At 41.9% G+C, this 25,131-nt stretch overlaps 1 protein-coding gene across 3 annotated transcripts; it reads right to left on the bottom strand.

The window, feature by feature from the left end:
• Positions 1-2,312: 2,312 nt before the first annotated feature.
• On the bottom strand, positions 2,313-24,671 carry fn1b (fibronectin 1b). Of its 3 annotated transcripts, XM_023264670.3 has the most exons (46): positions 24,389-24,671; positions 24,033-24,158; positions 23,656-23,793; positions 23,289-23,420; positions 22,776-22,913; positions 22,546-22,692; positions 22,235-22,423; positions 21,875-22,057; positions 21,533-21,709; positions 20,279-20,434; positions 20,023-20,151; positions 19,758-19,901; positions 18,214-18,335; positions 17,286-17,454; positions 17,024-17,200; positions 16,570-16,698; positions 16,387-16,476; positions 16,062-16,256; positions 14,824-15,102; positions 14,452-14,715; positions 14,155-14,249; positions 13,691-13,859; positions 13,416-13,502; positions 13,023-13,214; positions 11,801-12,079; positions 11,376-11,567; positions 11,182-11,271; positions 10,386-10,652; positions 10,172-10,285; positions 9,929-10,090; positions 9,677-9,832; positions 9,458-9,574; positions 8,488-8,757; positions 8,208-8,395; positions 8,036-8,123; positions 7,770-7,949; positions 7,584-7,673; positions 6,021-6,209; positions 5,823-5,912; positions 4,962-5,413; positions 4,708-4,846; positions 3,892-4,053; positions 3,680-3,805; positions 3,486-3,592; positions 3,290-3,382; positions 2,313-3,078 (listed from the first exon to the last, which is right to left on the bottom strand). In XM_023264670.3, the coding sequence occupies exons 1-46, from the start codon at positions 24,525-24,527 to the stop codon at positions 3,001-3,003; spliced, it is 7,395 nt and encodes a 2,464-aa protein (XP_023120438.2). In that variant the 5' UTR covers positions 24,528-24,671; the 3' UTR covers positions 2,313-3,000. The 3 variants fall into 3 exon arrangements, with proteins under 3 accessions (XP_023120438.2, XP_054866438.1, XP_023120440.2); XM_055010463.1 differs by lacking the exon at positions 24,033-24,158; XM_023264672.3 differs by lacking the exon at positions 11,801-12,079 and having other exon boundaries at positions 24,389-24,670.
• Between the last annotated feature and the right edge of the window lie 460 nt (positions 24,672-25,131).

The following is a 25,131-nucleotide window of genomic DNA, read 5'->3' on the forward strand; positions in this document are numbered from 1 at the left end:
CAAAGAAAACCTTTCTGGAGTGTTTTTCACGGCCTACTGTACATTATTTCATCATATGGCAGGTTTTTACAACATGTTGCAAAATCTCAATTTTTTTCGACATAGTATACTATGGCGTTTTTTTTTGCGGCAAAATTCATGATGATTTTTTTTTCAAAGAAAACCTTTCTGGAGTGTTTTTCACGGCCTACTGTACATTATTTCATCATATGACACGTTTTTACAACATGTTGAAAAATCTCAATTTTTTTTTCGACATACTATACTTGGGCGTTTTTTTGCGCCAAAATTCATGATGATTTTTTTTTCAAAGAAAACCTTTCTGGAGTGTTTTTCATGGCCACCTTTACATTATTTCATCATATGGTAAGTTTTTACAACATGTTGAAAAATCTAAAAAATTTTTTCGACATAGTATACTATGGCGTTTTTTTTTGCGCCAAAATTCATGATGATTTTTTTTTCAAAGAAAACTTTTCTGCAGTGTTTTTCACGGCCTACTGTACATTATTTCATCATATGGCAGGTTTTTACAACATGTTGAAAAATCTCAATTTTTTTTCGACATAGTATACTATGGCGTTTTTTTTGCACCAAAATTCATGATGATTTTTTTTTCAAAGATAAACTTTCTGGAGTGTTTTTCACGGCCTCCTTTACATTATTTCATCATATGGCATGTTTTTACAACATGTTGAAAAATCGCATTTTTCGACATAGTATACTATGGCGTTTTTTTTATTGCACCAAAATTCATTATGATTTCTTTTACAAAGAAAACCTTTCTGGAGTGTTTTTCACGGCCTACTGTACATTATTTCATCATATGGCAGGTTTTTACAACATGTTGTAAAATCTCAATTTTTTTCGACATAGTATACTATGGCGTTTTTTTTGCGGCAAAATTCATGATGATTTTTTTTTCAAAGAAAACCTTTCTGGAGTGTTTTTCACGGCCTACTGTACATTATTTCATCATATGACACGTTTTTACAACATGTTGAAAAATCTCAATTTTTTTTTCGACATACTATACTATGGCGTTTTTTTGCGCCAAAATTCATGATGATTTTTTTTTCAAAGAAAACCTTTCTGGAGTGTTTTTCATGGCCACCTTTACATTATTTCATCATATGGTAAGTTTTTACAACATGTTGAAAAATCTAAAAAATTTTTTCGACATAGTATACTATGGCGTTTTTTTTTGCGCCAAAATTCATGATGATTTTTTTTTTCAAAGAAAACTTTTCTGCAGTGTTTTTCACGGCCTACTGTACATTATTTCATCATATGGCAGGTTTTTACAACATGTTGAAAAATCTCAATTTTTTTTCGACATAGTTTACTATGGCATTTTTTTTTGCACCAAGATTCATGATGATTTTTTTTTCAAAGAAAACCTTTCTGGAGTGTTTTTCACGGCGTACTGTAAATTATTTCATCATATGACACGTTTTTACAACATGTTGAAAAATCTCAATTTTTTTTTCGACATAGTATACTATGGCTTTTTTTTTGCGCCAAAATTCATGATGATTTTTTTTTCAAAGAAAACCTTTCTGCAGTGTTTTTCACGGCCTACTGTACATTATTTCATCATATGGCACATTTTTACAACATGTTGAAAAATCTCAAATTTTTTTTCGACATAGTATACTATGGCGTTTTTTTTGCGCCAAAATTCATGATGATTTTTTTTTCAAAGAAAACCTTTCTGCAGTGTTTTTCACGGCCTACTGTACATTATTTCATCATATGGCACATTTTTACAACATGTTGAAAAATCTCAAATTTTTTTTCGACATAGTATCCTATGGCGTTTTTTTTTGCACCAAAATTCATAATGATTTTTTTTCAAAGATAAACTTTCTGGAGTGTTTTTCACGGCCTCCTTTACATTATTTCATCATATGGCATGTTTTTACAACATGTTGAAAAATCGCATTTTTCGACATAGTATACTATGGCGTTTTTTTTATTGCACCAAAATTCATTATGATTTCTTTTACAAAGAAAACCTTTCTGGAGTGTTTTTCACGGCCTACTGTACATTATTTCATCATATGGCAGGTTTTTACAACATGTTGCAAAATCTCAATTTTTTTTCGACATAGTATACTATGGCGTTTTTTTCGCGGCAAAATTCATGATGATTTTTTTTTCAAAGAAAACCTTTCTGGAGTGTTTTTCACGGCCTACTGTACATTATTTCATCATATGACACGTTTTTACAACATGTTGAAAAATCTCAATTTTTTTTTCGACATACTATACTATGGCACTGTTGAGTTACAAAAAAAACCAAAAAACACTTTGCTTATGTTTCAGGATCTCTCCAGCTTTATCAAAATAAGGGACTTCTTCTTGTCAAAGGTAGAAACAACTTTGGCATCGACAATAAAGTACAAAAATAGAACAGTTCTCATTCTCACATCCTAGTTCACACATTCACACGTTGAGATTAAAGGGATAAATTAGTCAAAAGACATTACAATTCAGAATGTATCAATCATACGCAGTGCAACCCCTTGGTAATGAAAGAAGGGCTACAGAATCGGAAAACCCATTTCCATGGACAATTTAAACATTAAGTACGTTGACATTCTTTAATACAGTGCTTACTTTGTGACAGTTTCTGCTTTTAAATTGGGAAATGTTTCTAAATACTTAAATGGAAAACAAATGCCAGTTTGAAAAGTATATAACTAACAAGTTCTACTTAGCTTCCATTGAGGCTCACACACAAGTATGCAAAAGGAAACGTTCAGCAGGAATTTTCCTTTTTGAATGCATCACAAATTTAGCAGTCGACAGTGAAAAGACTGGCTTTAGAAAACGATCAGGACTGATCAGGCAGCAGGGCAGTGTAACATCTAAATGTGTGAGGAGAGGGATAAGGCAGTTAGTTCGTTTGAGTCAAAGACAGCGTGGCTTCTACAAGGTGAAACAGTGCAGCAAATGGATGGTGACGGAGCAAAGCAGATGCCGGAAAACAATCTTTTATTCCCGGGAATTTTGAGGAACGTGTGCATCTGCCAGCAGGTCGGGTCGAAGGCACTCAATGGGGCAATGAATATTCTGAAGGAGTGGGAAGATTTGAGGGGTTAATATATGCACATAATACTGTCATAAATTAGTATAATTTCTGTTTAATGAAATTTCCATATCCAAGAGTAAGTGAAATATAATCTAGTTTGATCCATTTTCTCTTACAGAAAAATAAACCAACTTGACCTAAATAGCCAGACAAATATTAAAATGAGTCTTTTTCTATATTAGTTTCACTCACTTTGCGTAGTGTGTTGTCTCCGTATCTAACAGGCTGCAGCAGACTGGCGTCAACATCAGCACCTGGTCTGCGACAGTTCTCACATCGCCAGCCCTGATGAGACAAAACATACATTTAATCACGTTTAATTTCACTCGGTGAATATAAATATTCACACTAAACATCAGACCTGAATCCAGAGAGGCTGATGTCTTACCTGCTGTCCTCCGAAGCATGTGCAGGTACAGATAGCACCCAGGTACTCCTTCTGCCATTGGTTGCCAACCTGGTAGGTTTTGCCGTCATCGTAGCACACTGACTGGTCTGTGTGAGCAGATGTACTCGTTAACATTCACATGCAACTCTTCATCTCTGTGAGTCAGATTTATCTGGGTACTAAAGAGGCCTTACGTGGTTCACACTTGAACTCTCCTTTGCCATTTCCCAAGCAAGTGCAACTCATCAGGTGACCGTTGTCAGCGCGACGGTCCCACTTCTCTCCGATGCGATAGTTGTTGCCATTGTCGTGGCACCACTCTGACAGACAAAATAAAAGAGAAACCAAATGAAATACATGCAAATTTAAAATATACTTGTGGAATCCCCAAATCCCCCAAACGTACTGGATGAATCACATCTGAAGTGGCCGCTGCCAAGGCCGAGGCATCTGCACCACAGCTTGAAGCCGGTCTCGGACATCCGCTCCCATTCAGCACCAACATCATGGTAGGTGGAAGTAAAAGCATCGTAGCACGAGTCCTTACTGGCAGGAACTCCCTCTGTGACTGAAGGAAGATGGACAGAGGAAAATATGAGAAAAGGATTTGTTTCAGCTACTAGTTACTTGAAGATTGAAATGTTTTGTCCTAATCTTTTGATTTAGTTACTATTATTTTTATTTTACCAGTATCATATCTTAAAGAGGATAAATTAGATTTACTACTGTGTTCACTACATAAAAACCCCGCTACATTAAAAATACAGGGTTAAAATTATGGTCAAAGGTTTAGTTGGCACAATTGAAACTATTTTGTGAATAGAAACAGTGTTTCTGTCGGAGAATAGAAATTTGAGCTAAATATGCCATCAATCTGTTGTTAAACTGATGGAATTGGTGTTTTTAAATATACTTTATTTGAAACAAGGCAAGAATACATGTGAATTTGGGTGCATTAAGCAATTTATTTTGGGATTAATAATTTTTTATCTTAAGTTAACAGGTGAAAATGGAAACTAAAAAGAATAAAGAACCTATTTTTGAGAATTTCATGTGTCTAATGATCTACAAGGTGTGATCTGAGAAAATCCTAGAGTCACCAAAGTGCTTCAAATAAGGAATACAGAACAAATGTGGAAGTTCACATCTACCTCAGGTTTCATCCTGTTTTACACAGAATTTTGATATAGTTTAGACACAACAGTTGCTGTAGGAAGCTTACTTGAGTTTCCAGCTGTGACGACCTGCTCCAGGATCTTGTGTTTCAGGGCCCCCAGCAGTGCCTCCACGATCACGTTGTAGTTTGCTCCAGGGGCGAGTCCTATCAGGGTAGCAGTGGTGGCTGTACCTGGCAGCCGGATCTAGACGGACAGAGAGAGACAAGACGTGTATGTTTAAGATATTAGGATATGACTGACTAATAAGGTTCAGACAACATGCTGGGCTGGTCTGGAAATGATGGACTTCGTGTCTTACCTGGAACATCTTCTCACTCTGCTGTGTGAGAGGATAGCAGGACACCAGGTAGGCGTTGCTCTGACTGTAAGGCTTCCAGGAGATGCTGGTCTGAGTTTGGGCTTCTTGTGGAACTCCTGTGTCATTTCCAAGTGTGGCTCCGATGGGAAAGTTCAGCTTCAGAATGGGCTGCCTGCGGCCCTCTGCATCAGGAAGGGGCACAAAGACCAGGTGCTCACGAACTTGCCCAAAGGGATACTGTGGGTTGCCACTGTTCCCATTATATCTGCTATTGTCTCCATTGTTGTTGTACTCTGTGTACTCCACATGCTGGCTCTGACCACCCAAACCATCCTGGCTATTGGTGCCCACAACCTGGACTCTGTTGTCCAACTCAGGCACATCCAGCTTGTCATCCACACCTCCTGGGCGGTGGGGCTGGGGCAGAGGCAGGGGAAGCAGGGAGTCTGGTTCTGGGCGAGAGGGGTTAGGGAAGCAAGCAGGTTAGAGGAGGGGGAGCTCAAGCAGAGCTGCACTAACATATCTCAGCCAACAGGAGGCGACAAATATGCAGGATTGCTGGGGTACTACCCCATAGCAAAGTGTGTCATAATGCAGTATTACAAACACACAAGGTATTTTGAATGACATCTGTGAGGACATTCAAAATATAAAGAGGTATTATTGTTTTAGGAAACTAACGCTGATCGACTGCACAGCTTATCTCGAGGCTTTCGAGCTGCTACAGCAGAACATTTGATGCAGCTGAGAAGATATAAGCTGCCATTCAAACCTCTAACATTTTTTATGACTAAATTTTGGCACTTTGTTGCATCACTTGAATGCATCACTTTTGGAGAGCAGAAATCTTCAAATACTCACGAGTCCTGATCTTGCCCACCAGAGGCGTGCTCCTCTGTGTGTTCTGGATGGCGATGATCTTGATTATGTACTCTGTGGCTGGTTTCAGGCCTGAACAGAAGAAAGTGTACCATATAATCAAAATATGTTTAGCTTTTTTTCAATAAAAACTGATTATTTCGTGATAAATGCCCTGTGACACTACTGACAAGCACATACCAGATATGGTGGCGTAGTTTTGGCCGCTGTGGGGTCGTGGAATGAGCTCCCGTGGTGGTCTTCCCGACTCCTCATAGGTGACGTAGTATCCTGTGATCTGTGTGGGAGGGGGCTGCCAGGTGAAGGAGATGGAGGTGGGGGTCAAAGATGTGAACTGGAGGTTGGTGGGAGCCTGGACCACTGGTGCAGCTGTAAAGGAAAAATACCAATTAGACTGTTTGTAGCATCTCTGTGTTCATTGTAAGGTTGAGCTTGTGAATGTTGAAAGGCTGCATTTGTGAGTTGACTTCAACTCAACTTCAGCTTTTATTGTCATTCAGCAATATATGTAGTACACAGTGAAACGAAATTACGTTTCTCACATCCATTCACAGTGCAGAAACGAGGGTAATAATGTAAAAAGTTAAGAATAAATATAAGGTAAAAATAAATATAAGATAATTTAAAAAGACTAAACTAGGTAAAAAAACAAAAACAAAACAAAAGCACAAGCATACATCAGACACAATCATACTGGCTACTGGGGTGATAATGGGTGAGATTAATGTAACTACAGGTTTGGGTATGGAGGTGATGGGTCTGGGTCTACATGTGTTGTAGCCGCAGGGTGTTCAACAGTCTGACTGCCTGTGGGAAGAAGCTACTGCAGAACCTTGATGTGTGGGTTCTGATGCTGCACAGTCTCTTTCCTGATGTAGCCAAAATGAGCGGTTTGGACAAGCATTCACACAGCATACAGCACTGTTACTATGGAGAGAAGAAGCTGCTGCATCTGTGCACGCTGCCATGATCAATTAAAAAAACTTGTTGACTAAAACAAAATGCACCAACTTGACTTTGCACGCATTTAACATATTACTATTAAAGCTAGAGTATGCAAAGTTGTTGAAACAGCACGAGTGAGCTGAATGTTGAAAGGGAACGTAGTTAGACAGGCAGGCAGGCCATCCAGTCATTTCATGTAAACTGCATTGATTAGAACTGTTTTTTAAAGCCTGTACTTGCCACAAATAAGGAATTTTTGCAGCGCTTAATTTATTGAATTGCTTAATTGACTTTACAGCAATGCAACAGCACCAGAAATACCTTCCTATCCAAAGTGCAAATCAAGTTAGAGCTTCAGGTGTGTTACAGTAGTAGCAGCTAATGTAACCTCAAGCCATCATCCTCAAGCAGAGACAAGAAGCTCCATAGGTCTGGAAAGCTCACGTCTTTCTAACAACAGATTTTTTTATTTTATTTTGAAAGTTGTATCATCTCTCGACCAATCACTTGAAGTAACTCCTCCTGGAACTCTCCTCTGAAGCAAAAAAAGCTTCATATGATTTTTAATTTTTTTTTTAGCACACTGCTGTGTAAAATCAGTGGAGACCTTTACAGGTGCATTTACCTTGTCTTACATCACCTCACTTATGTTCAAATTGTACTGTCTATACTATGTCTAATGTGTGTAATGATAGAGATCAAACACCGGCAACTACATTAAAGCAATATTTCTCCATATGCAAAAATCTGAAGTTTCCCCAATGACACAAAAGGATCAGAGACATATTTGTATAGTACCTGTTTGAATCGTGAGAGTAATCGGTGCGCTCTTTGTGTTGCCGTTCAGAGTGTACAGGTTGACGGAGTACATGGTGCCGGGCTGCAGACCTTTAAAAAAAAGAAAAACACACTGTGAGGCATCCATTGAAAACGCACACCTGTAAATATCTTCAAAGGTCTGTTTAGCATGGAGGTGTGGAGTACCTGTGAGAGTGTAGGTGTATGCTCCTGATGGAATGGTCTTGGTGATGGTGGGATGTGAGCCACTGAGCGGTGTTGCTTCCAGGAGGAAACCAGTGATAGTTTCTAGCTTGGTGCGCCAGGTCAGTGTGAAAGAAGTATCCTTCACATCAGAGATACGCACACGGCGAGGTGGGCTCACATCTGTGTTGAAGAGGATAGAAACAAAACTGATCAGCTAAGAACTAGGGATGGCTGGATATTTGTCCATTTGTGACGCAGCCAGTTACCTTCCAGTGTGGTTGTTTCTCCCTCCAGTGGTCTGCTGGTGACAGAGTTCTTCAGAGCGTAGACCTGAATCTGGTATGTGGTTGCCACCTATACAGCACAGACATCCAGCTGATATTTAGTCACTGACTTACTATGAATTCATGTAAATACTGAGACAAGAATTGTGTTTACCATGAGCCCTGGTACAACAACACGTGTGGTGTCCGGAGCAACATTCATTTCTTTGCGGGGGCTGTTGATGTTCTTGGGGGTGACGACGACACGATAGCCGGTCAGACGTGCATTCGGTGCTCGCCAAGACACGGTGAAGACGGATGGGCCGACCTCTGAGATCATCAGGTTGGTCGGAGCAGGGATCACTGAGAAAGAGAGACGCGATTGCAAGGAAAACATGAGAACTCTGACTTCAAACTGAGTCGTGAAGGTGGTGATGTATTCTGTGGATTTCTACCTGTGGCCTGGGTTCCCACTAAGGGTGTGCTGGGTGTTCGGTCATGGAGGGCGATGACTTTAACGGTGTACTCGGTCCCGGGGCGAAGGCCTCTCAGCACCACGCTGTCCTGGTCACGTCTGGGTGCCGGACGCAGTTCTCGTTCACCTTCTTCTGAGCTGGAGTAGAAGACGCGGTATGATGTTACGGTGCCATCTGGACTGTCCCAGGTGATGCGCATGGAGGTGGAGTCAATGTCGGAAAAGGTCAGATCCTTTGGACGGTCCATAGCTGCAGTACAGGTGGAAGACAGGATTTATTTCAGTTCTATACCTGTAAGGCTATAAAGATATGTGACAGCAACACTTAAGATTTATTTTGCCTCAGTTGCTGTTAGTTACTCTGGTCGTCACACTAAAGCACAATGGAGTGAGTAGCAGAACTCAGAGATCTGCCAGTTTGTGAAATGTACAGCAGCAAACACAGTCAGAGAAGAATGATTGCTTTAAAGCCATTTGAAATAATAGATACTGCATAAATAAACTTTATCCATAAAACATTTTCAACCGGAGAAAGAGAAAGTTTGAACCATCCAGCCATCGCCTGAGTCCTCTCCAGGAACTGCTTTGTCTCGTAAACAGTATATTATCATAGTTCATATACTGTGATGTACAAAGGTAATATAAATATACAGTATATCATCTTCATTGAAGGTAGGTGAGCAAATTGTGTTGGTATTTTTGAATTTCATTGTGATAAATGTTTAAGATGAGAGTTAAGCGTAATGTATTTGTAATGTTTGACAAAAGTTCTTTTTATAGCTTGAAATGTTTTCTTCTTAGCTGATCTGTTTGCCATTGTTCATTTTCTAAAACAGTAGCTGGCAATGTCTGACCACAGAACTCTGAAAAAAAAGAATGCACACTTGCACCAAACAGTCTATAGTTGAATCTTTCTTAAATCAGTTTTTACTGAATTAAGTCAAACTAACCAGTGACAGCATTCTCCACCACGGGGGAAGAAGGTTGTCCATCATTTCCCAGAGCATAAACACTCACAACATATTCAGCCGTGGGCATCAGACCTGTGAATGTCATCTGTGTCTGATCTGTAACAGAAGAGCAGACGAGGAACCAATGAGAAAAGGATGTGGTAGTGAGAAAATGTCAGTATGTATCTGAACAGTTGCTCTATTTCCTGCCTGTCTTACCAGGAGCCACCACCTCAGAGTACGAAGGTCCCAAGCCATTCTTGGGGACGCTTGTGATTCTGTAGCCTCTGACGGGTCCCTGAGCAGGAGTCCAACGCACTGTGATGGCGTTGTCACTCACATCGGTCAGTCTCATGTCAGTGGGGGGTTCAGTATCTAAAGAAGAAATGGACACATGACAAGTTTTAGATTTACTGTAATGGCTCAACAAAGTAGATTATATTTGATTAGATTTTGTTCTCATTGCTGGACCTGTTCTGTGTGTTATGTAGACAGGAGTGTTGGAGGCAGGACTGTCTCCTCGTCCAGAAACAGCATAGACTGTGATGGTGTAGTCGGTGCCGGGCTTCAGTCCAGTGACCGTGGCGTAGGTCTGAGTGCCTGGGATTGTGAACTCTTGCGGAGACTCACCACCTAAAAAAGAAATAAAGAAGGTTAAACTCAGAATGTGGCTGCAGTTTAGAGGAAAGTATGAATCTAAAGGCAGGTACAGACTTGTTCCATAGGTAATCCTGTAGTTCTTCACGGTGACAGAGGGGGCGTCCCAGCGAATGGTGATGCTGGTGGGGGTGGATGATGTTACCTGCAGGTCGGTGGGTGCATCAGAGACTGGAAAAGAAGAGGTTAATTATAATTAAAAATGCTATGAAAACAAATAATTATGATCAAGACTCAGCAAGTGCTAGTAGAAACCAGTGTGGAAACTCACTGGTGGCCTGTGTGCCAGTCAGAGGTTGACTCTCCTGGTTGTTGCTGACGGCGTACACGTATATCAGATATTCAGTTTCGGGTGTCAGTCCGGTCAAGGTGAAGTGGTTCCTGGTCGGTGGGAGTCTCTCATCCATGGCCCGCCCACCGCTCGTCTTCTGATAGTGGATTCGGTAGCCGGTGATCACAGCAGTTGGAGCCAGCCAGTGGATGGTGAAGGAGTTGGTTCGGATGTCGGAGAAGTCCAGACCAGTTGGGGCATCCAGAGCTGGAAGAAAATGTATTGGAAATTAAGATTATTTTTTAGTTAAAATGCAAAAATAATAGCAAATACAAAATGACATGGACAAATGACACCAATAACCTGGCCTCCCTAGAAAGCATGCAAACATACCATAAAAATCTCATAAGAATGTTTTATTGAACAGAACAAATACATGAATGTAAATTCTGACATGTATCAAACATGCAGTCTAATATGTAGGTCTACAGCTAAATACACTATTAACTTAAGTATTAAAAGAAGCCCACATTGTAGTTATGTTAGATACTGTTAATTGCTCATTATATTTAAAAGCAAAGTCATTATGTCCCCCATTTTAGTTGAGGCATAATTGCATTATGATCATTTTTAATATGGTGAACTGCGAATTTTTATGCTTACTGCCTCTGCCTTCTGTTTCATGTGTTTGAAATGATTGCAGTTCATATAAATATTGCTTTTTATGTGATTAAACATTATTAAAAATGGACATAAACTGATCTTGTGGCATAATAAATCCCTGTATCACACTCACTTGTCTTCTGAGTCCCTGTGGCTGGTTCACTTTGCCGTTCACCGTACACGCACACAACACTAATACGGTACTCAGTGCTGGGCAGCAGATCTTTATGGAAATAGTGAGATACACAGTTGAATGAATTGAGGTGGAGAAGAAAAACAAAGCCTGTCAGACACTTTTAAACAGACATAGTCTTTATGCTGTCTTACTCTGCAGCAGGAAGGTATTGGTGGCTCCACCAACATTAACCTCCTTGACGTCATCATCCGTGGCTACAGGGTGGTAACGGATGACAAACCGAGAAATGTCGCTCGGTGTGGCGACGTTGGGGACTGTCCATGTCACCCTAATGTGGTCAGGACCCACGCCTCCAAACTGAAGGTTGGTGGGAGCTGGGATGGCTGGAAGAACGATGGTTATAGAGTTATAGCTAACACAGGAAGAACAAAGAGGTTAATCATACAAAAGCAGATTTACAATGACATGAGGAAAAAAACATCGGTGTTATGAAATTGAGAAATTTACTGTAATATGTGATGTTTTAATAAAAGGACAGTAAATATGCTTTCATCGGTTCTCTCAGATCAAACCCCAAAGCCCCCTCCCCATTGATGAAGGGAAAGAATTAAATCACCAGCTTGTGTTTGCTTTGTGTGTGTGGTCGGCTCGCTGTCCCCCTCTTCTGTAACAGTGATGATACTGATGTCATAGTCCACGCCCGGCTCCAAACCGTGAATCGTGTAATAACCAGCAGACGTTTCCACCATATCTTGGAAAATTGGCAAGCTCTCGCCTGACGCTACTACCGTTATCCGATAACCAGTAATGGAGGTATAGTTCATTGGGATCCAGCGCAGGCCAATGGTGGTGTCAGTAATGTCGACAAAGTCAATGTGACTTGGTGGGGGGATTTCTGAAAGGGTTAGGCCAGTTGCAAAGCGCGAGCAAAATTAGACAGACAGAAAAGGCAGAATAATTACATTGCTCATATCAAGAACATTAATTCCTTTCCCAATAAAGCATCCAGAGCACCAGTAGTATAACAGTCGCCATGCTAGATAATTAAATGTTACAGCTGAAAGACATTCAGAATGAACATGATAATTAAAGGTAAATATCAAGCAATGGTTAATCCTATTGTTGGCATGCTGGGAAAACGAAAAAAAAAAAAACACCTTCACCAGTAATGAACATTATCTCCATGCAAATGGTGAGTTTACCAATGACCATGTTAGTACTAGATTATGATAATCAAAGCTGCATTAGAAATTTCTACATTTAACCCGTGTAATTAAAATAATAACACCAAAGAGAATCAGCTCCCAGCTCTTCAGCTGTTCTAAACTTTTTTGTCTTTTCCTGCCCAATAGAAAACAGCTGATAATGTAACTAAAAACTCAAACTTGGTGGAAACCAAAACAGAGCTAAAAAGGCAGTGGCTTTTACACCCATATTAGTCTGGTTACTAGAGCCACAACAGCAGTAGGATCGTAATATTGTTTTGCCTCCACTGAATGTGCAAGTTGGCAATTCCCTGCCAGCCTATGAGCCATAACAACTTTACAAGACATTTCAGACTCTGCTAGCTCATTGTGTAATTATTCTTCTCCCTCCGGTCCAAAAATTAACTAATGCAGCTTCAGTTTCTTTTGAAACTAGGCCAAGCATTGTAAAGGCGGGAATAATGAAAATATTATTTACAGGAGGTGAAAATATTTGAGTTGGCTCCAGTTTGACTTCAACCCAGCCTTTAATGGTGAATTCTTTCATTCCTCCCTCTCAGCCAGACACTTTGGTCTTTTGTGTGGACACAGCTGTGTGTTAACATGTGTAAATGCCTTCCTGGAGGCTCCTACCTGGTGTGACAACAGTGGACACAGGTGGACTTTCCAAATGGCCCTTGGTACTGAACACGCTGACGTTGTACTCAACACCCAGATTCAGGTTCTCTAGTAAGCATGAGGTTTGATCAACCTGAACAAACTCTTCCAGGGAATTTCCTCTCTGGCCGTTGGTTGGCGTGCTTGTCACTCTGTATCTGGTGATACCTGCAGCGAGTGGGTGAAAGTACAGAGGAACATTGTGTCAAGAGGTTTTTTGTAATTCGTGAGTTATTGTGAGAAATGACAAGGAAATACCAGGAAGAGACATTTGTCATGGTGAAAAAAAACTATCATATAGAGGCCAAGGTCTAGACTTGGCATGATCCAATGAGCTGGCAGTGCGTGGGGAGCACAGTCAATATTTACCTGGTGTTCTGGAGGCTACCCAGTGGACAGTGAGATCTCCTGTGTTGGGGTTGGACTCCACTCTGAGGTCAGTGGGAGGAGACAAAGCTGCAAGGAGACAGAGCCAAAGCGTGACGCATGAAAAACCTGATTGGATGCTGCATTCACGTCTTGTACAAACCGATCGACAATGGTTTGAATAGTGTTGTGTTGGCTCACAGCAGCATTAAGTCTGTCAGTCTCGTGATCATGATTTTCTTAGTCTTATTCTCAAGTAAAGTGAAACAGATACGCACAAGTGACGACGTTGCGGGTGATGGGCTGTCCACGGTTGCGTCCGTTAAAAATGGGCTGAACGCTGTAGGTGTACTGAGTTCCAGGGATCAGATCGGCAATATAAACGCGTCCAGAGTCAGAGGTTGCTTCCCTCGGAGACTCGCCTGTCTCGCTGGGCAGCACAGAAAGCTGTGGAGAAGGAGGAGACAGACAGACACATGGGGATCAGAAGACCAAAAAAAATACAGATAAAATGAACAACAGCAAAGACCGAAAATCTTCACACAAGCCATGAACACAACATGTGCTCAAACCGTTATATATTGAAACAGCTAAAGTAGAAAGAGAAACAGCGTTAATTTAGAGTTATGGCCACCCAGAAATTCTAATAATCTAAATCAGAGCAGCTTTAATTTTGTTTCATGAGTTGTTTTTCTATAAGATCATGTGATTAGTTGATGTGATGAGCTGATGCAGGTTGTACCTTGTAGCTGAACCTGCGGATTGGTATCCAGGTGACGATGATAGAAGTATCAGTAACATCAGTGCTGAAAGTAGGAGCATTTCCCATCTGGGGAGCTGAGAGGAGGAAGAAAAAGGGAAAACAATGTTACATTTATTGCAACAACTTGTCTGTGTGGATTCTCAGTGATCCAGGTCATGAGTAATCTTCAAGAACAAGAACCTAGAAGAGAAGTCCAGTTCTTTGTACTGAAGGTCCTATGATAGTAAAAATGTGTGCTACCCTCCTGTGGTGTTCTGTTTTCTCTAAAATACTCACCAGTGGTAAAATATGTAGTGACGCCTTCGCTGAGCTCGTTGTCCAGCTCAGAGTGCAGGGTGGCGGTGTACCGCGTGTCAGGACGTAAATTCCTCAGCGGGTACTGGGTGACCCGGCCAGGAATCCTCTTCTCGACGGGGCTGGAGCCCTCGATGCTCAGGAAGAGACGGAAACCGGTGACGACGGCACGGGGAGCCTCCCATATGACCAGTGCGTTGTCGTGGCCGATGTCGGTGAAGCGCACGTCTGTGGGTGCGTCGGGTTCTGTAGGGATCAGAGAATGCGACACAGGTGAGGCAGAAAATCACTCATACAGTATATACTGTTGTAATCCCTTTTCTGTTTGTGTTGGATGTCCATGATGGCACTTACTGGTGGACTTTTCGCCCACAAGAGGCTCACTCTCCACTCCACCACTGATGGCGTAGATGTAGAAACGGTACAGCCTGCCTGGCTGCAGGTGGGTGATGTCGGCGTATGCGTTGGGTGAGATGGGCAGCTGCAGGGGCCTCAGCTCAGTGCCGTCTGAGCCGACGGGGGAGAAGATCACTCTGTAACCCGTCACCTCGCTGGGTGGACCAGTCCAGGTGATGGTAATCTTCACATCAGAAACCTCGTAGAACTGCAGGTCTGTGGGGGCTGGAACCTCCTCTGTGGACAAGAAGATGTACATTGATTGAATACATAGAATGAAGGGTGAAAATCAGACTTAGAAGTGGCCTTAAGAGTTTTTGACCTTTAGAAATGCTGTGGAACAATGCTATCATGATTTAACACCTTTGCTCAGCCTCACAGATGCTAATCGTGTGCTTTCATGAGAAGCACTTTAACTAAATATAATCTTGTTTACAAAAAACTCTCTATTAAATTAAGACCTTTAACCTAGCTGTGCAAGTACTAAGCATGGCTAACATTAAAAGAACAATAAAACCATTTAAAATTCTGTATTTTTTTAATAGAACAATAAAAAGCTTTAACAATTTCCAGGCTGAGATTTTTACAGATCTTGGCTTATATAAAACAGAAAAGAGAAATGCCAAACCAAATAAAAAGTAAAGAAAAATCAGAGCCATTTGTTACAGCATCTGGTTTTGTTTTTCTAATAAATTTGCCGTGCCAGGTACAAGGAGGAAAGAGTCATAAATGGAAATCCAAATTAAGATAAACTGAGGATTTATGAGGTGATTGTGCTTCCATAAGGGTGCTGGCTGGCTAAATGTTTGAATAATATCTGAAGAGATGTCTATTTCCCAGCCCATTAAAGAGGTCATTGAGGGGCCACAAGAAAAAATATTACAATGGTATGGCTTTAGCTGTAAAAGCATATTTTGACAAAGCAATGTTTTGACAAGCTCAGTCTTAACTGAGCCTTTTCTAAAGCTTCCTGGCCCTATAAGGAATCTCCAGCTGCAGGCATAAACCTAATCTGCTGAGCTCTCACTGAGCCAAAAGGCAATGAATGATCTAAAGAAAATAACGTACCATGTAAAGAATAGAATAATATACAGTAGATGTTTTAATGAAAGAAAAACCTAGCTCAGACTTTAATTTTAAAGTAATACGTTACGTAATTTTTGCGGCAGTTTTATTAACTTTAGAAAAATGTGCACCTTTTGTTGCAGACCCAGCCGTGTTGACCTGTACAAAAACAGGCTCGCTCTCCTGGTCCTCCTCCACAGCGTAGATGCTGATGTTGTAGAGCAGACCGGGGAGGAGATCAACCAGGGTCACCGAGGTCTCAGAGTCCGGCAGGGTCAACTCAGTGCTGCTGCCTTCCACTGACGGCGTGTAAACCACACGGTAACCTGCAGGCACGAGCAAACAGTTACAGAATAAAATAGAGTTCAGTTTAAATCACATACGTGGGTGCAATAAAATTCAACACCAAAATAAGAAGACGTCGCATCGACACATATACAGCACGCTGTTTCTTACCTGTGATAGGAGCCTGAGGTTTGGACCAGCTGATTCGGATGGAGGTTTCTCCCACGTTATCGACAACATGCTGAGACGGCGTGTCAGGGGCTGTGGAAGGAAGAGAATGGAGGTCATTCATGAAAAATGGGCACAAAAATACACAAATGATCGCAGCAAGCAGGAGGAAGGTATTTGCCCTACCTGTAGTCTGTGAGGTGGTCAGGATGAGGTTTGGTTGACCCTGATCTGGCAGCTCGTAGACACTGACGTTGTATCTGCGTCCCGGCAGGAGATCACTGATGGTGACGGAGGTGGCAGTGCGAGGAACATCTGGAGGAGCAAACAAAAGGTTAGTAAACACACATAACAGGCTAATCATATTATAGTATGTATAGTATGTCATTGTGACTGAGGCCATTTTGGGTTGCTTGATGGCAGTATTGGATATTCATGGGTTTTTTTTTTAACCTTGATTTACAGGGATTTCATTTGGCTTATGTTTATCTATACCTCAACATAAAAGTACACCAATAGATTTAAATGTCAAGTGCAACACACGTCTTAATCAAAATTAACCTGAGACACATCAGTCAGAATCTCAACATGAAAACTATCCAGTTAATCAGTAGACATTATGGAGGTTTCAGGTTCTCACCCAGGACTTTACGCTTGGCTCCCTCCTCACTGAGCTCATACTCCACCCTGAAGCCAGAGATGGTAGAAGAAGCTGATGTCCAGGACACCACGAAGCTGTTGGAGGTGATTTCTGTCACTGACTCAGACGTGTCCACCACTGGAGGAGGTGGCGTCGTCTCTCCCTCAGATGTTTCCACTTGGGGGGGGAAGGGGGGTTTATAATGTGAATATTTCTCAAAATTTGCAACACTGAGAGAATTTCAGTGGTCTAGTTTACTCACAAGAGCCAACAGTAGTGGTGAAATCAAAGCGCGTGACCTCACGGCGTCCGTAGCGCAGAACGCTGATCAGCTGACCCTCGTAGGTGACGCCTGGACGGAGCCCACTGATGGTGTAGGAGTTGAGATTGCCGGGGATGGTGACCTCATTCCAGTGGGAATGTGTGTTTTTCTACAAGAAGATGTCAAAGATAAAAGATTTAAAGTTTTTTTTTCACATTTCTAATTACATTATGGCTGAACAAACTTCATCTGTTGATGAAGATTATGTTATGACTAAACAGTCCACATGAGCAACTGAACGGACATCGTGGTGAGATTGTTTTCTCAACTGGACAACCTTATTTACTGATGGTAAATAAGCATTACTTTAATTTGATTAATCAAAGAGAAGATCTACTGGAGGCAATAACTAATTCTGGAAATTAAGCCTGTACGTGGTAGTCTGTATATTTTGGACAGAGCTTACACCCATTGACTGCAACATCCTGCATTAGGAGTATTTAGACTGGCTTTGCATTAGCCGGAAAACTACAAACTTTCTAAGCAGGAGAGCCAGAGGAAGGCTTTGCGGTCCAAAATATACAGTTAAGAGGAAATCTGTTTGACTTCAATTAAACATCTCGACCAGCCTTTCAGTCTTTGAGCTCTTCAAAGTGAAAAAGATATTTGAGTAAAACAGAAATCACAGGGGGAGGGATATTTATGTTGGAATCTGCTGGAAAACTGTGTTTGTGTGGACAGACTGTGAAGGGGGAGTTCATGTACGAGCCTTGGTTGTTCATCCACAAACTTCAAACATCCGCTAAAGCACTTAACCTCATGCAGACTGTTTGCCCACCGCTACTAATGCTACCAGTCAGCAATTTTAAAAACCCTCAGAACTCACTTGCATTTACAATTTGTATTAAGACCCAAAAGTGCAACTCACAACTCTCCATCTGAGGATGTACTGGGTAATGTGAACCGATGAAGGCGGGTTCCACTGGATGGGGTGGGAGTCTGGCTGTTTTCCTGCCTCTGTGATGATCACCTGGACGGGTCTGTGGCCATCTGAGGAGTTTACACAGCAGGTGGATGGTGAGATTTAGGGGAAGACATCAGGAGAGAGTAGGAGAGCTTCTATTAACAATCAGAAAAAAAGAGCTTGAACATAATACAACAGTGTTACTTCTAGGGAGTGTGGGTGAAATTTGGCTACTTTTTGGTGAGTTCTGCAGCAGGATTCATCATTTTGGGAAAGAACCAAACCACCAGACGATGCTAAACCAGCTCAAACACCCACTGACATCTTACAGTTCGACATAACACCGGGGTATTATATTCGTAACGGTTGATCTAGCTTCTGTTCACAGATGATGGCGAGAAAAATGTTGCAGCTTTTTAGGTCAATGTTTGATTCGAGCGTCACAATCTGCTGCAGTACAAAGTGCCACGTTAAGCAACTTTTGCTCAAACATTGGGAGATACTGCAGGCAGGAAGTCGCTACCTCCAACCCAGCGACCCTTCCTGAGCAATGCACCCCTTACCCCCTTCAGCAGGTCAGCAAAACTTCACTCAGTAGCACCATGCGGGGGAGGAAAAACCTCTGGACTACAAAGACCAAAGGGAAGACAGGGGTGCTGTGATTGGCCAACACTTCTCCATTTGAGAAGAAAAACCTCACACCCCCGCTACCATCTGCCAAGCTGGCAAGTGAACTTTTCTTTTCAGTAATGTGTGATGGGAGGACAGGGGTAGGTGAGAGGAGAGAAGTCAGTAATGTAGGGGAGTTGAACAAGTACAGCAAACATAAATTAAGCACTGACAGCTGGATAACTTGGTGGAAAAGCTGCATAAAAGGACTCAAGTATTAAAGAGAAATTACTAAAACTCTAGAACATATTTCAAAGTTAATGGTATTTATTTTTTTCACTCAGATAGCGCAGATTTTCTTGTATTGTGCAGAGGTTCAGGATTGAATTATCTCATCCCGTCTCTGAGCCTCAGATGCTATTTAAAACAGAAGGATGCTGAGGTTTAGGCTGGCTTTTCACCTAAACTTTACTCCCTATATTCATTTGCATTTTTGGCAAATTTGCACCATGTAAATTCATGTCAAACTGCTCATTTGCAACAACTACCACTGGATTAGTTTAAGTGTAAAAGATTTTTGAACATTCATGTCATATTAAATCAATAAATATATGTTTGGTGTTCATGTGTTCAGATTCGATTCAAGAGAAGGTGTGATTTTTGACAAAAATTGCATCAATCAGCCTCCAATTAAAATCTTTTGCTTCAGTTCAGCATCACTTTTATTGTTCTCTGATGTCTAGAAACACTTAAAAACCATCAGTCAACAGTCTAAATGTGGTAAATGTGACATTACATTGTGCTTATTTAAACACAGATCATGTGAAGTCTGCAAAAGCACCCCAACTGAAGTGCATTACTAAAGATGCTGGGATTTTTTACAATTTTTTTGTTTTTACCGTGGTAGGTCTGCATGGGCTCGCATCTCATTTCTCCGTTTCCGTTGCCATAGCAATTACAACGGTAGTGGATGCCATGGATGACCTTGTCCCATGTTTCTCCAATCTGGTAGAACACCCTGGTTTGTGGCTCCTGACACTGATCTATTGCAGAAAACACAAGGAAACAAAAGAGTTGCAGGTGGGACAGATTTGGGCGGGGGTATAATCTCAGCTGCAGAGTGTTTAATCCCCCAGCAGTCGAGCAAATGAGACATGAACTCACCGATAGCGTCACACTTCCAGCGTCCACGTCCCTGTCCGTAGCAGGTGCAGTTCATCATGTAGCCCTCGCTGTGGCGTTTGGAGAATTCCTGGTTGACTTCATAGTACAAGCCATCGACGATACACTGATCTGGAAAGAGGGAAAGAAATGCACCTTTCAGGATCCGGAATTACATAATCTGACTTCTTTGACAGGATAATTGCTAAAAGGCCCGAATGATTTTGAGTGAAACCCAAGTGGAGTTCAGCTCTCTGACCTCGCAGCTGTGAATGAGCAATGCAGTTCCACTCCCCACGGCCGTTGCCCTGGCAGGTGCACTCCATCATGTGACCCATGACATCGTGGCGTTTGTCCCACTTGTCGCCGACACGGTACATCACTCCTTCGTTGGTGGTACATACCTCTTCATGGGCTAATTGAAGAAAAACAGAGTAATTAAAAAAACAAAACAAAACATCAACATGTGTACATTTCCACGGTGCTGTGTGTGTCCAGACTGGGAGTTTTCCTCGGTCCGGTTCAGTCTTGTGTCACGCCTAGTGTGAATGTAATGTAACTGTTATGTAACAGCCCCAATAGAGTCATTACTCTCCCATGACCATTCTAAGCACCAGTTATTTAGTCCCCAATTGTCTGCAAGTGACCCTTACAGTCATTATAGTCTGTGAGAACAAGATGAGATAAAGACAAATGCATCTGGTGTAACTACATGCCCTTTTAACACTAGAGTTCTACAGCATGTTAGTGTAATGACTGAGCAGTCTTTATGTGAAGTTTACCATCTTTGGTCTGTATCTTTAAATTCAATGAACAAATATGAGAGTGGTATTGAGTTCTTCATTTATCTTGAACATATTTCCTAAAAAGTCTTCCTCAGTGACGTTATGACTTTGTATTTCATACAGTTTGCATTTGCAAAAATTTGGATTCATGTCAAAGCCATTGTTCTAAACTTCCTCAAGAGGAAAAAATACTCCACTGCTTGACCTTTAAGTTATTCAAAGTCCCTCTCTGGTCATTGAATTAACCACTATAAGCTCAATCTCTGTGTAGCAAAGCTACATGTTTTGAAGGATTTTTTTTCCCATGAAAATGATACCTTCCTGGCTTAACATGGCTTAACTGTAACTCAACATTTCTGCTTCCACTAGAATGCACAGATCTATGAAATCTTTGCCTCTCTCCATGCAGCTCAAGCACACCAGCTCACTCAGGATTCTGCTCAGTCCTGGCAAGTTGTAATATTGGAGTATTCAAGTCATACACGTTGAAACCATTAACCAGTTCTGTAGAAGTATAGTGATGCAGAAAACCCCACCCTCTCTGTTGACAGGATTGGTTACTTAAGGTTGTTACATATGAAATCCTGGAAGTCTAAATCCATGTTTTGGAGAAAGTAATTGGTACATTGCAGTTTCACAGAGGCGTTGACAATATAGTTTTGTCATGATGAGTCTTCTAGTATATTAAAAAAACAGCACATCGACAAGTTAAAAGCACACACACTCACCAGCCATGGGGCAAAATCCATAGCGCTGCTCTGCGTCGTAGTTGTGGGTGGTTCCACACCATCTCATGTTATCACGACGCCCATCAGAGGTGCAGTCGGTGTAGTTACGACCACTATAGAGGAAGGGAAAGTGGCAGAGGGCACCATTGGAGTTTCCACCTCGTGTCGCCACAATAGCTGCAATTAAAAGGGACACACCATAGTTACTGCACAGCTCTGATCTGCTCACCATTACATACAATACATCCATCCCATACTGTTATGCATTATCACTGTTATAGCAGTGACAAATGACAATTAAATGGCCAAGCCCAGGTTTACATCCCTGCTCCTGAGTCTCACCATTCTTCTCGGTACAGAAAGAGTACTGCTTGTCTGTCTCATAGTCTGAAGTTGTGGAGCACCAGAGCTGTCCGTCTGTACGTCCGTCTGAGGTGCAGGAGTAGTAGGTTTTCCCCATGAACACGAAGGGGAAAGCACAAGGCTGGCCGTTAGAGTTTCCACCATACACCTGGTTCTTGGCTTCTGCACAAACAAGAGAAGGAAGGATGAGAAAAACTTATCTCAGACTTATCTCATGTCAGATTAGAAACTGATCACGTCATGACATCTGAAAGGTCTCGTCCTGAAGGATCACCTCTAAAATACTCCACAAAATTTGTTTTTCTTCACCGAGATCCCTGCTTTTCTTCCTGTACTCACCCCATTCCTGGCAGCTGACTCCATTACCCAGGCAGGTACAGAGCATCTGCTTGCTGCCCTGGCTCCTGATCCAGCGCTGTCCGTCGTAGTAGTAGGCTCCAGAATCTGTGCGGCAGGTTCCCTCAGGGACTAGGTCGGGCTGCTGCCGAGTTTGAGATAGGGTGGGGGTCAACACGACAGCACCTGTGGCTGTGTAGCACCAAACAGATTGAAATAATGATGAGTTTCAGGGATGTGAACACTCAGAAGATCAGACATCAAGATTTGGTGAGCATTTTTAGCATAAGTGAAGTTTAGATTTTGAGTCTCACTTCGGCCTGCGTTGTGTCTTTCACACTTCCATTCTCCACGGCCGTTTCCTAAGCACTGACACTGCACAGCGTGTCGACTTGAGTCAGTCTTGGTCCATGTGTCTCCAATACGGTAGGACTTCCTCATGTCCTGGTCATTACAACGGTCTGGTTGGAGAATGACAGTGGTCAGCAGCTGCTTTAGAAGTTGTATTTAAAAGTGTTTTTAAGTGTGTTTATGCTCTGCTTACTCCTTGAAGTGCAAGTGATGCGTCCATTTCCCTCCCCCAGACAGGTACAGTCCAGCATCATCCATCCTTGGTACGGTTTCTCCCAGGTCTCCCCGACGACGTATGATGATGCAGCGGTGGTGTCATAGCAACGCTCAGCTGCAGACAAAACACAGCAGAATCTTAATTTATTGCATCTGTAGTTTTGTCACAAGGTATGATAAGATTACAGAATCAAAAAAATGTAAATCACTACAGGCATTTTTCCAGGAGAAATAAACCAAGTGAAAATCAATAGCTGTGGTGTAAGATGGGAAAAACAGAGACATGCTCTCTCCCTCACTTATCTTGTTTGTCTGGACTGATGTTAAATATTTACTGTGGTATCAAACAGTCATGCTTCTGTGAAATTACCCTGTCAGTAAGTGTGCGTGAGGTGAATATACCAGCTGGAATGTTTAGGTTGCGATTTCTGCATTCCAGGGTTCATATGGAAAGTGTTGACATCCTCACTGCCCTGCATTCTGCACTCACCCACAGGTTTGCATGTCCACTCTCCTTTGCCATTTCCGAGACACACACACTCCAGCATGTAGTCAGCAGTGTCATGAGGCCGCTGCCAAGTGTCTCCGATTTTATAAGACCTCCCGCTTTCATGGCAACGATCTGTGAATGACAAAATGTAGAAGATAAGTTGGTTTTAAAAAATGACAGACACATATCAAATACCCATCAAAAAATCTATTTAATAATGAAATGTATGAGAAAATAAAACATACAGAGGAAATGTCAAGACTTCTCAGTGTATAAAAGAAGCAGAAATTTACTCGAACTACTTTATTTTAGGACTATTTTACAGTTTAAAAAAAAAAAAAAAAAAAAAGATATTCTAGTAACTCACTTGCGATGGTGCAGCTGATCTTGGCTCGACCAGAACCAATACAGGTGCAGTCCCACATGAATCCGTCTTTTGGTCTCTCATAGGTTTCACCGACCCGGTATGTCCGGTCATTGTACTTATCATAACAGGACTCCTCCACTGAGGGAAAAAACAGGGGAAACACCAAAAGGTTAAGACGCTGTTATTGTGAACCTGCTATGGGTGCGTAAAGACTCTTGGTGCGTAAAGACGCACCGGACAAGTGGATATCTCACTCAAAGGTCTGTTGTTTTACTCATTGTGTGAGTTTACTATTTTTTATTTTACTTGCTGGTATTAACAGAAAAATCCTAAAACATTGCACACTGAGGAGAGGCACCGGTTGGTCTCTCACTGACCTGGAGGCTTAGTTTTACACTTGGTGCCCGCTGCTCCATTGCAGGTGCACACCAGTGTACTACCACGGTAGGGTTTCTCCCACTGCTCGTTCAGTCTGTATGAGCGACCGTTTTCCTCACACCCGGCTAGAAACCATAGTATAATAGGAATATTATTGCATAACGCTTATTGTAAAACATTTGGACAAGTAAAATTGCCATTTGGCTAATTTGGCTCATCTCGAAAGATAGAATTCTCTAAATTATTGAATAATTTACCACAACGCGCACTAGAAATCACCTTCTAGTGCGTAAAGTTAAAGATTACTGGGTGTTAAGAATAGTTTTAAAATGTCTGTGGAAGTCCTTGTACCAACCTGGTGTCACAGCCGCTGCGTCCTGGACGTCAGGATACACCTGATACTGGCCGGTTTGTCTTTTGGTCTTTGGCAAGCCGTGGACTGCAGTGCTTACGCACAGTGCAACCAGCAACCCTGTCAACGGGCCACCAGTCATTTTTGTGGAAGAATAAGGGTTTAAATACAAACGAGTGAAGAACTAAAGCTTGGAGAGATCTGGTTTCTGTCCCTTATTCTCAGCTCCCTGTAGCTGCTTTTTCCAGGCGGTTCAGTGTGCCGCCTCGCAGCTGGTGCGCCAGACTGAGGAGAGGGGAGCGCTCTGGTTTATACCGGGACGCACCGCCGCAGCCCGTGGAGGTGGGAGGAGATTTAGGGGGAGCTCGGATGAACCCGCCCGAGTATGAGCAATAATTGCACTCTTCACATCACTTTCAAGAAACGAAAGAAGCCGCAGGACAAAAAAAAAAAGAGCAAAAAAACATCAAGTTGGAAAGAGAAATGAGCTGTTGAAATCTGTTCAAGCTGGAGATGAAAAAAAGAGCTCGGCGTCCTAGGATGAAGAGAGACCATGCAAAGGAGACAGGAGAAGGACTATAGACTACAGCAAATCAATGAAAATTTGGATACAGGACACAAAAGCAAATGTTAATATAAAAATATCTGAATCCCAAAATGGCATTTCTTATAATCCCAGACATACATTTCATACTACAGCTCCCCAAATTCCAAAATGTCCTCCCACTTCTGGGATTGTAATTTCT

This window comes from Amphiprion ocellaris, chromosome 1 (assembly GCF_022539595.1).
Source record: "Amphiprion ocellaris isolate individual 3 ecotype Okinawa chromosome 1, ASM2253959v1, whole genome shotgun sequence".
In the NCBI taxonomy this organism is placed as follows: Eukaryota; Metazoa; Chordata; class Actinopteri; family Pomacentridae; genus Amphiprion; species Amphiprion ocellaris.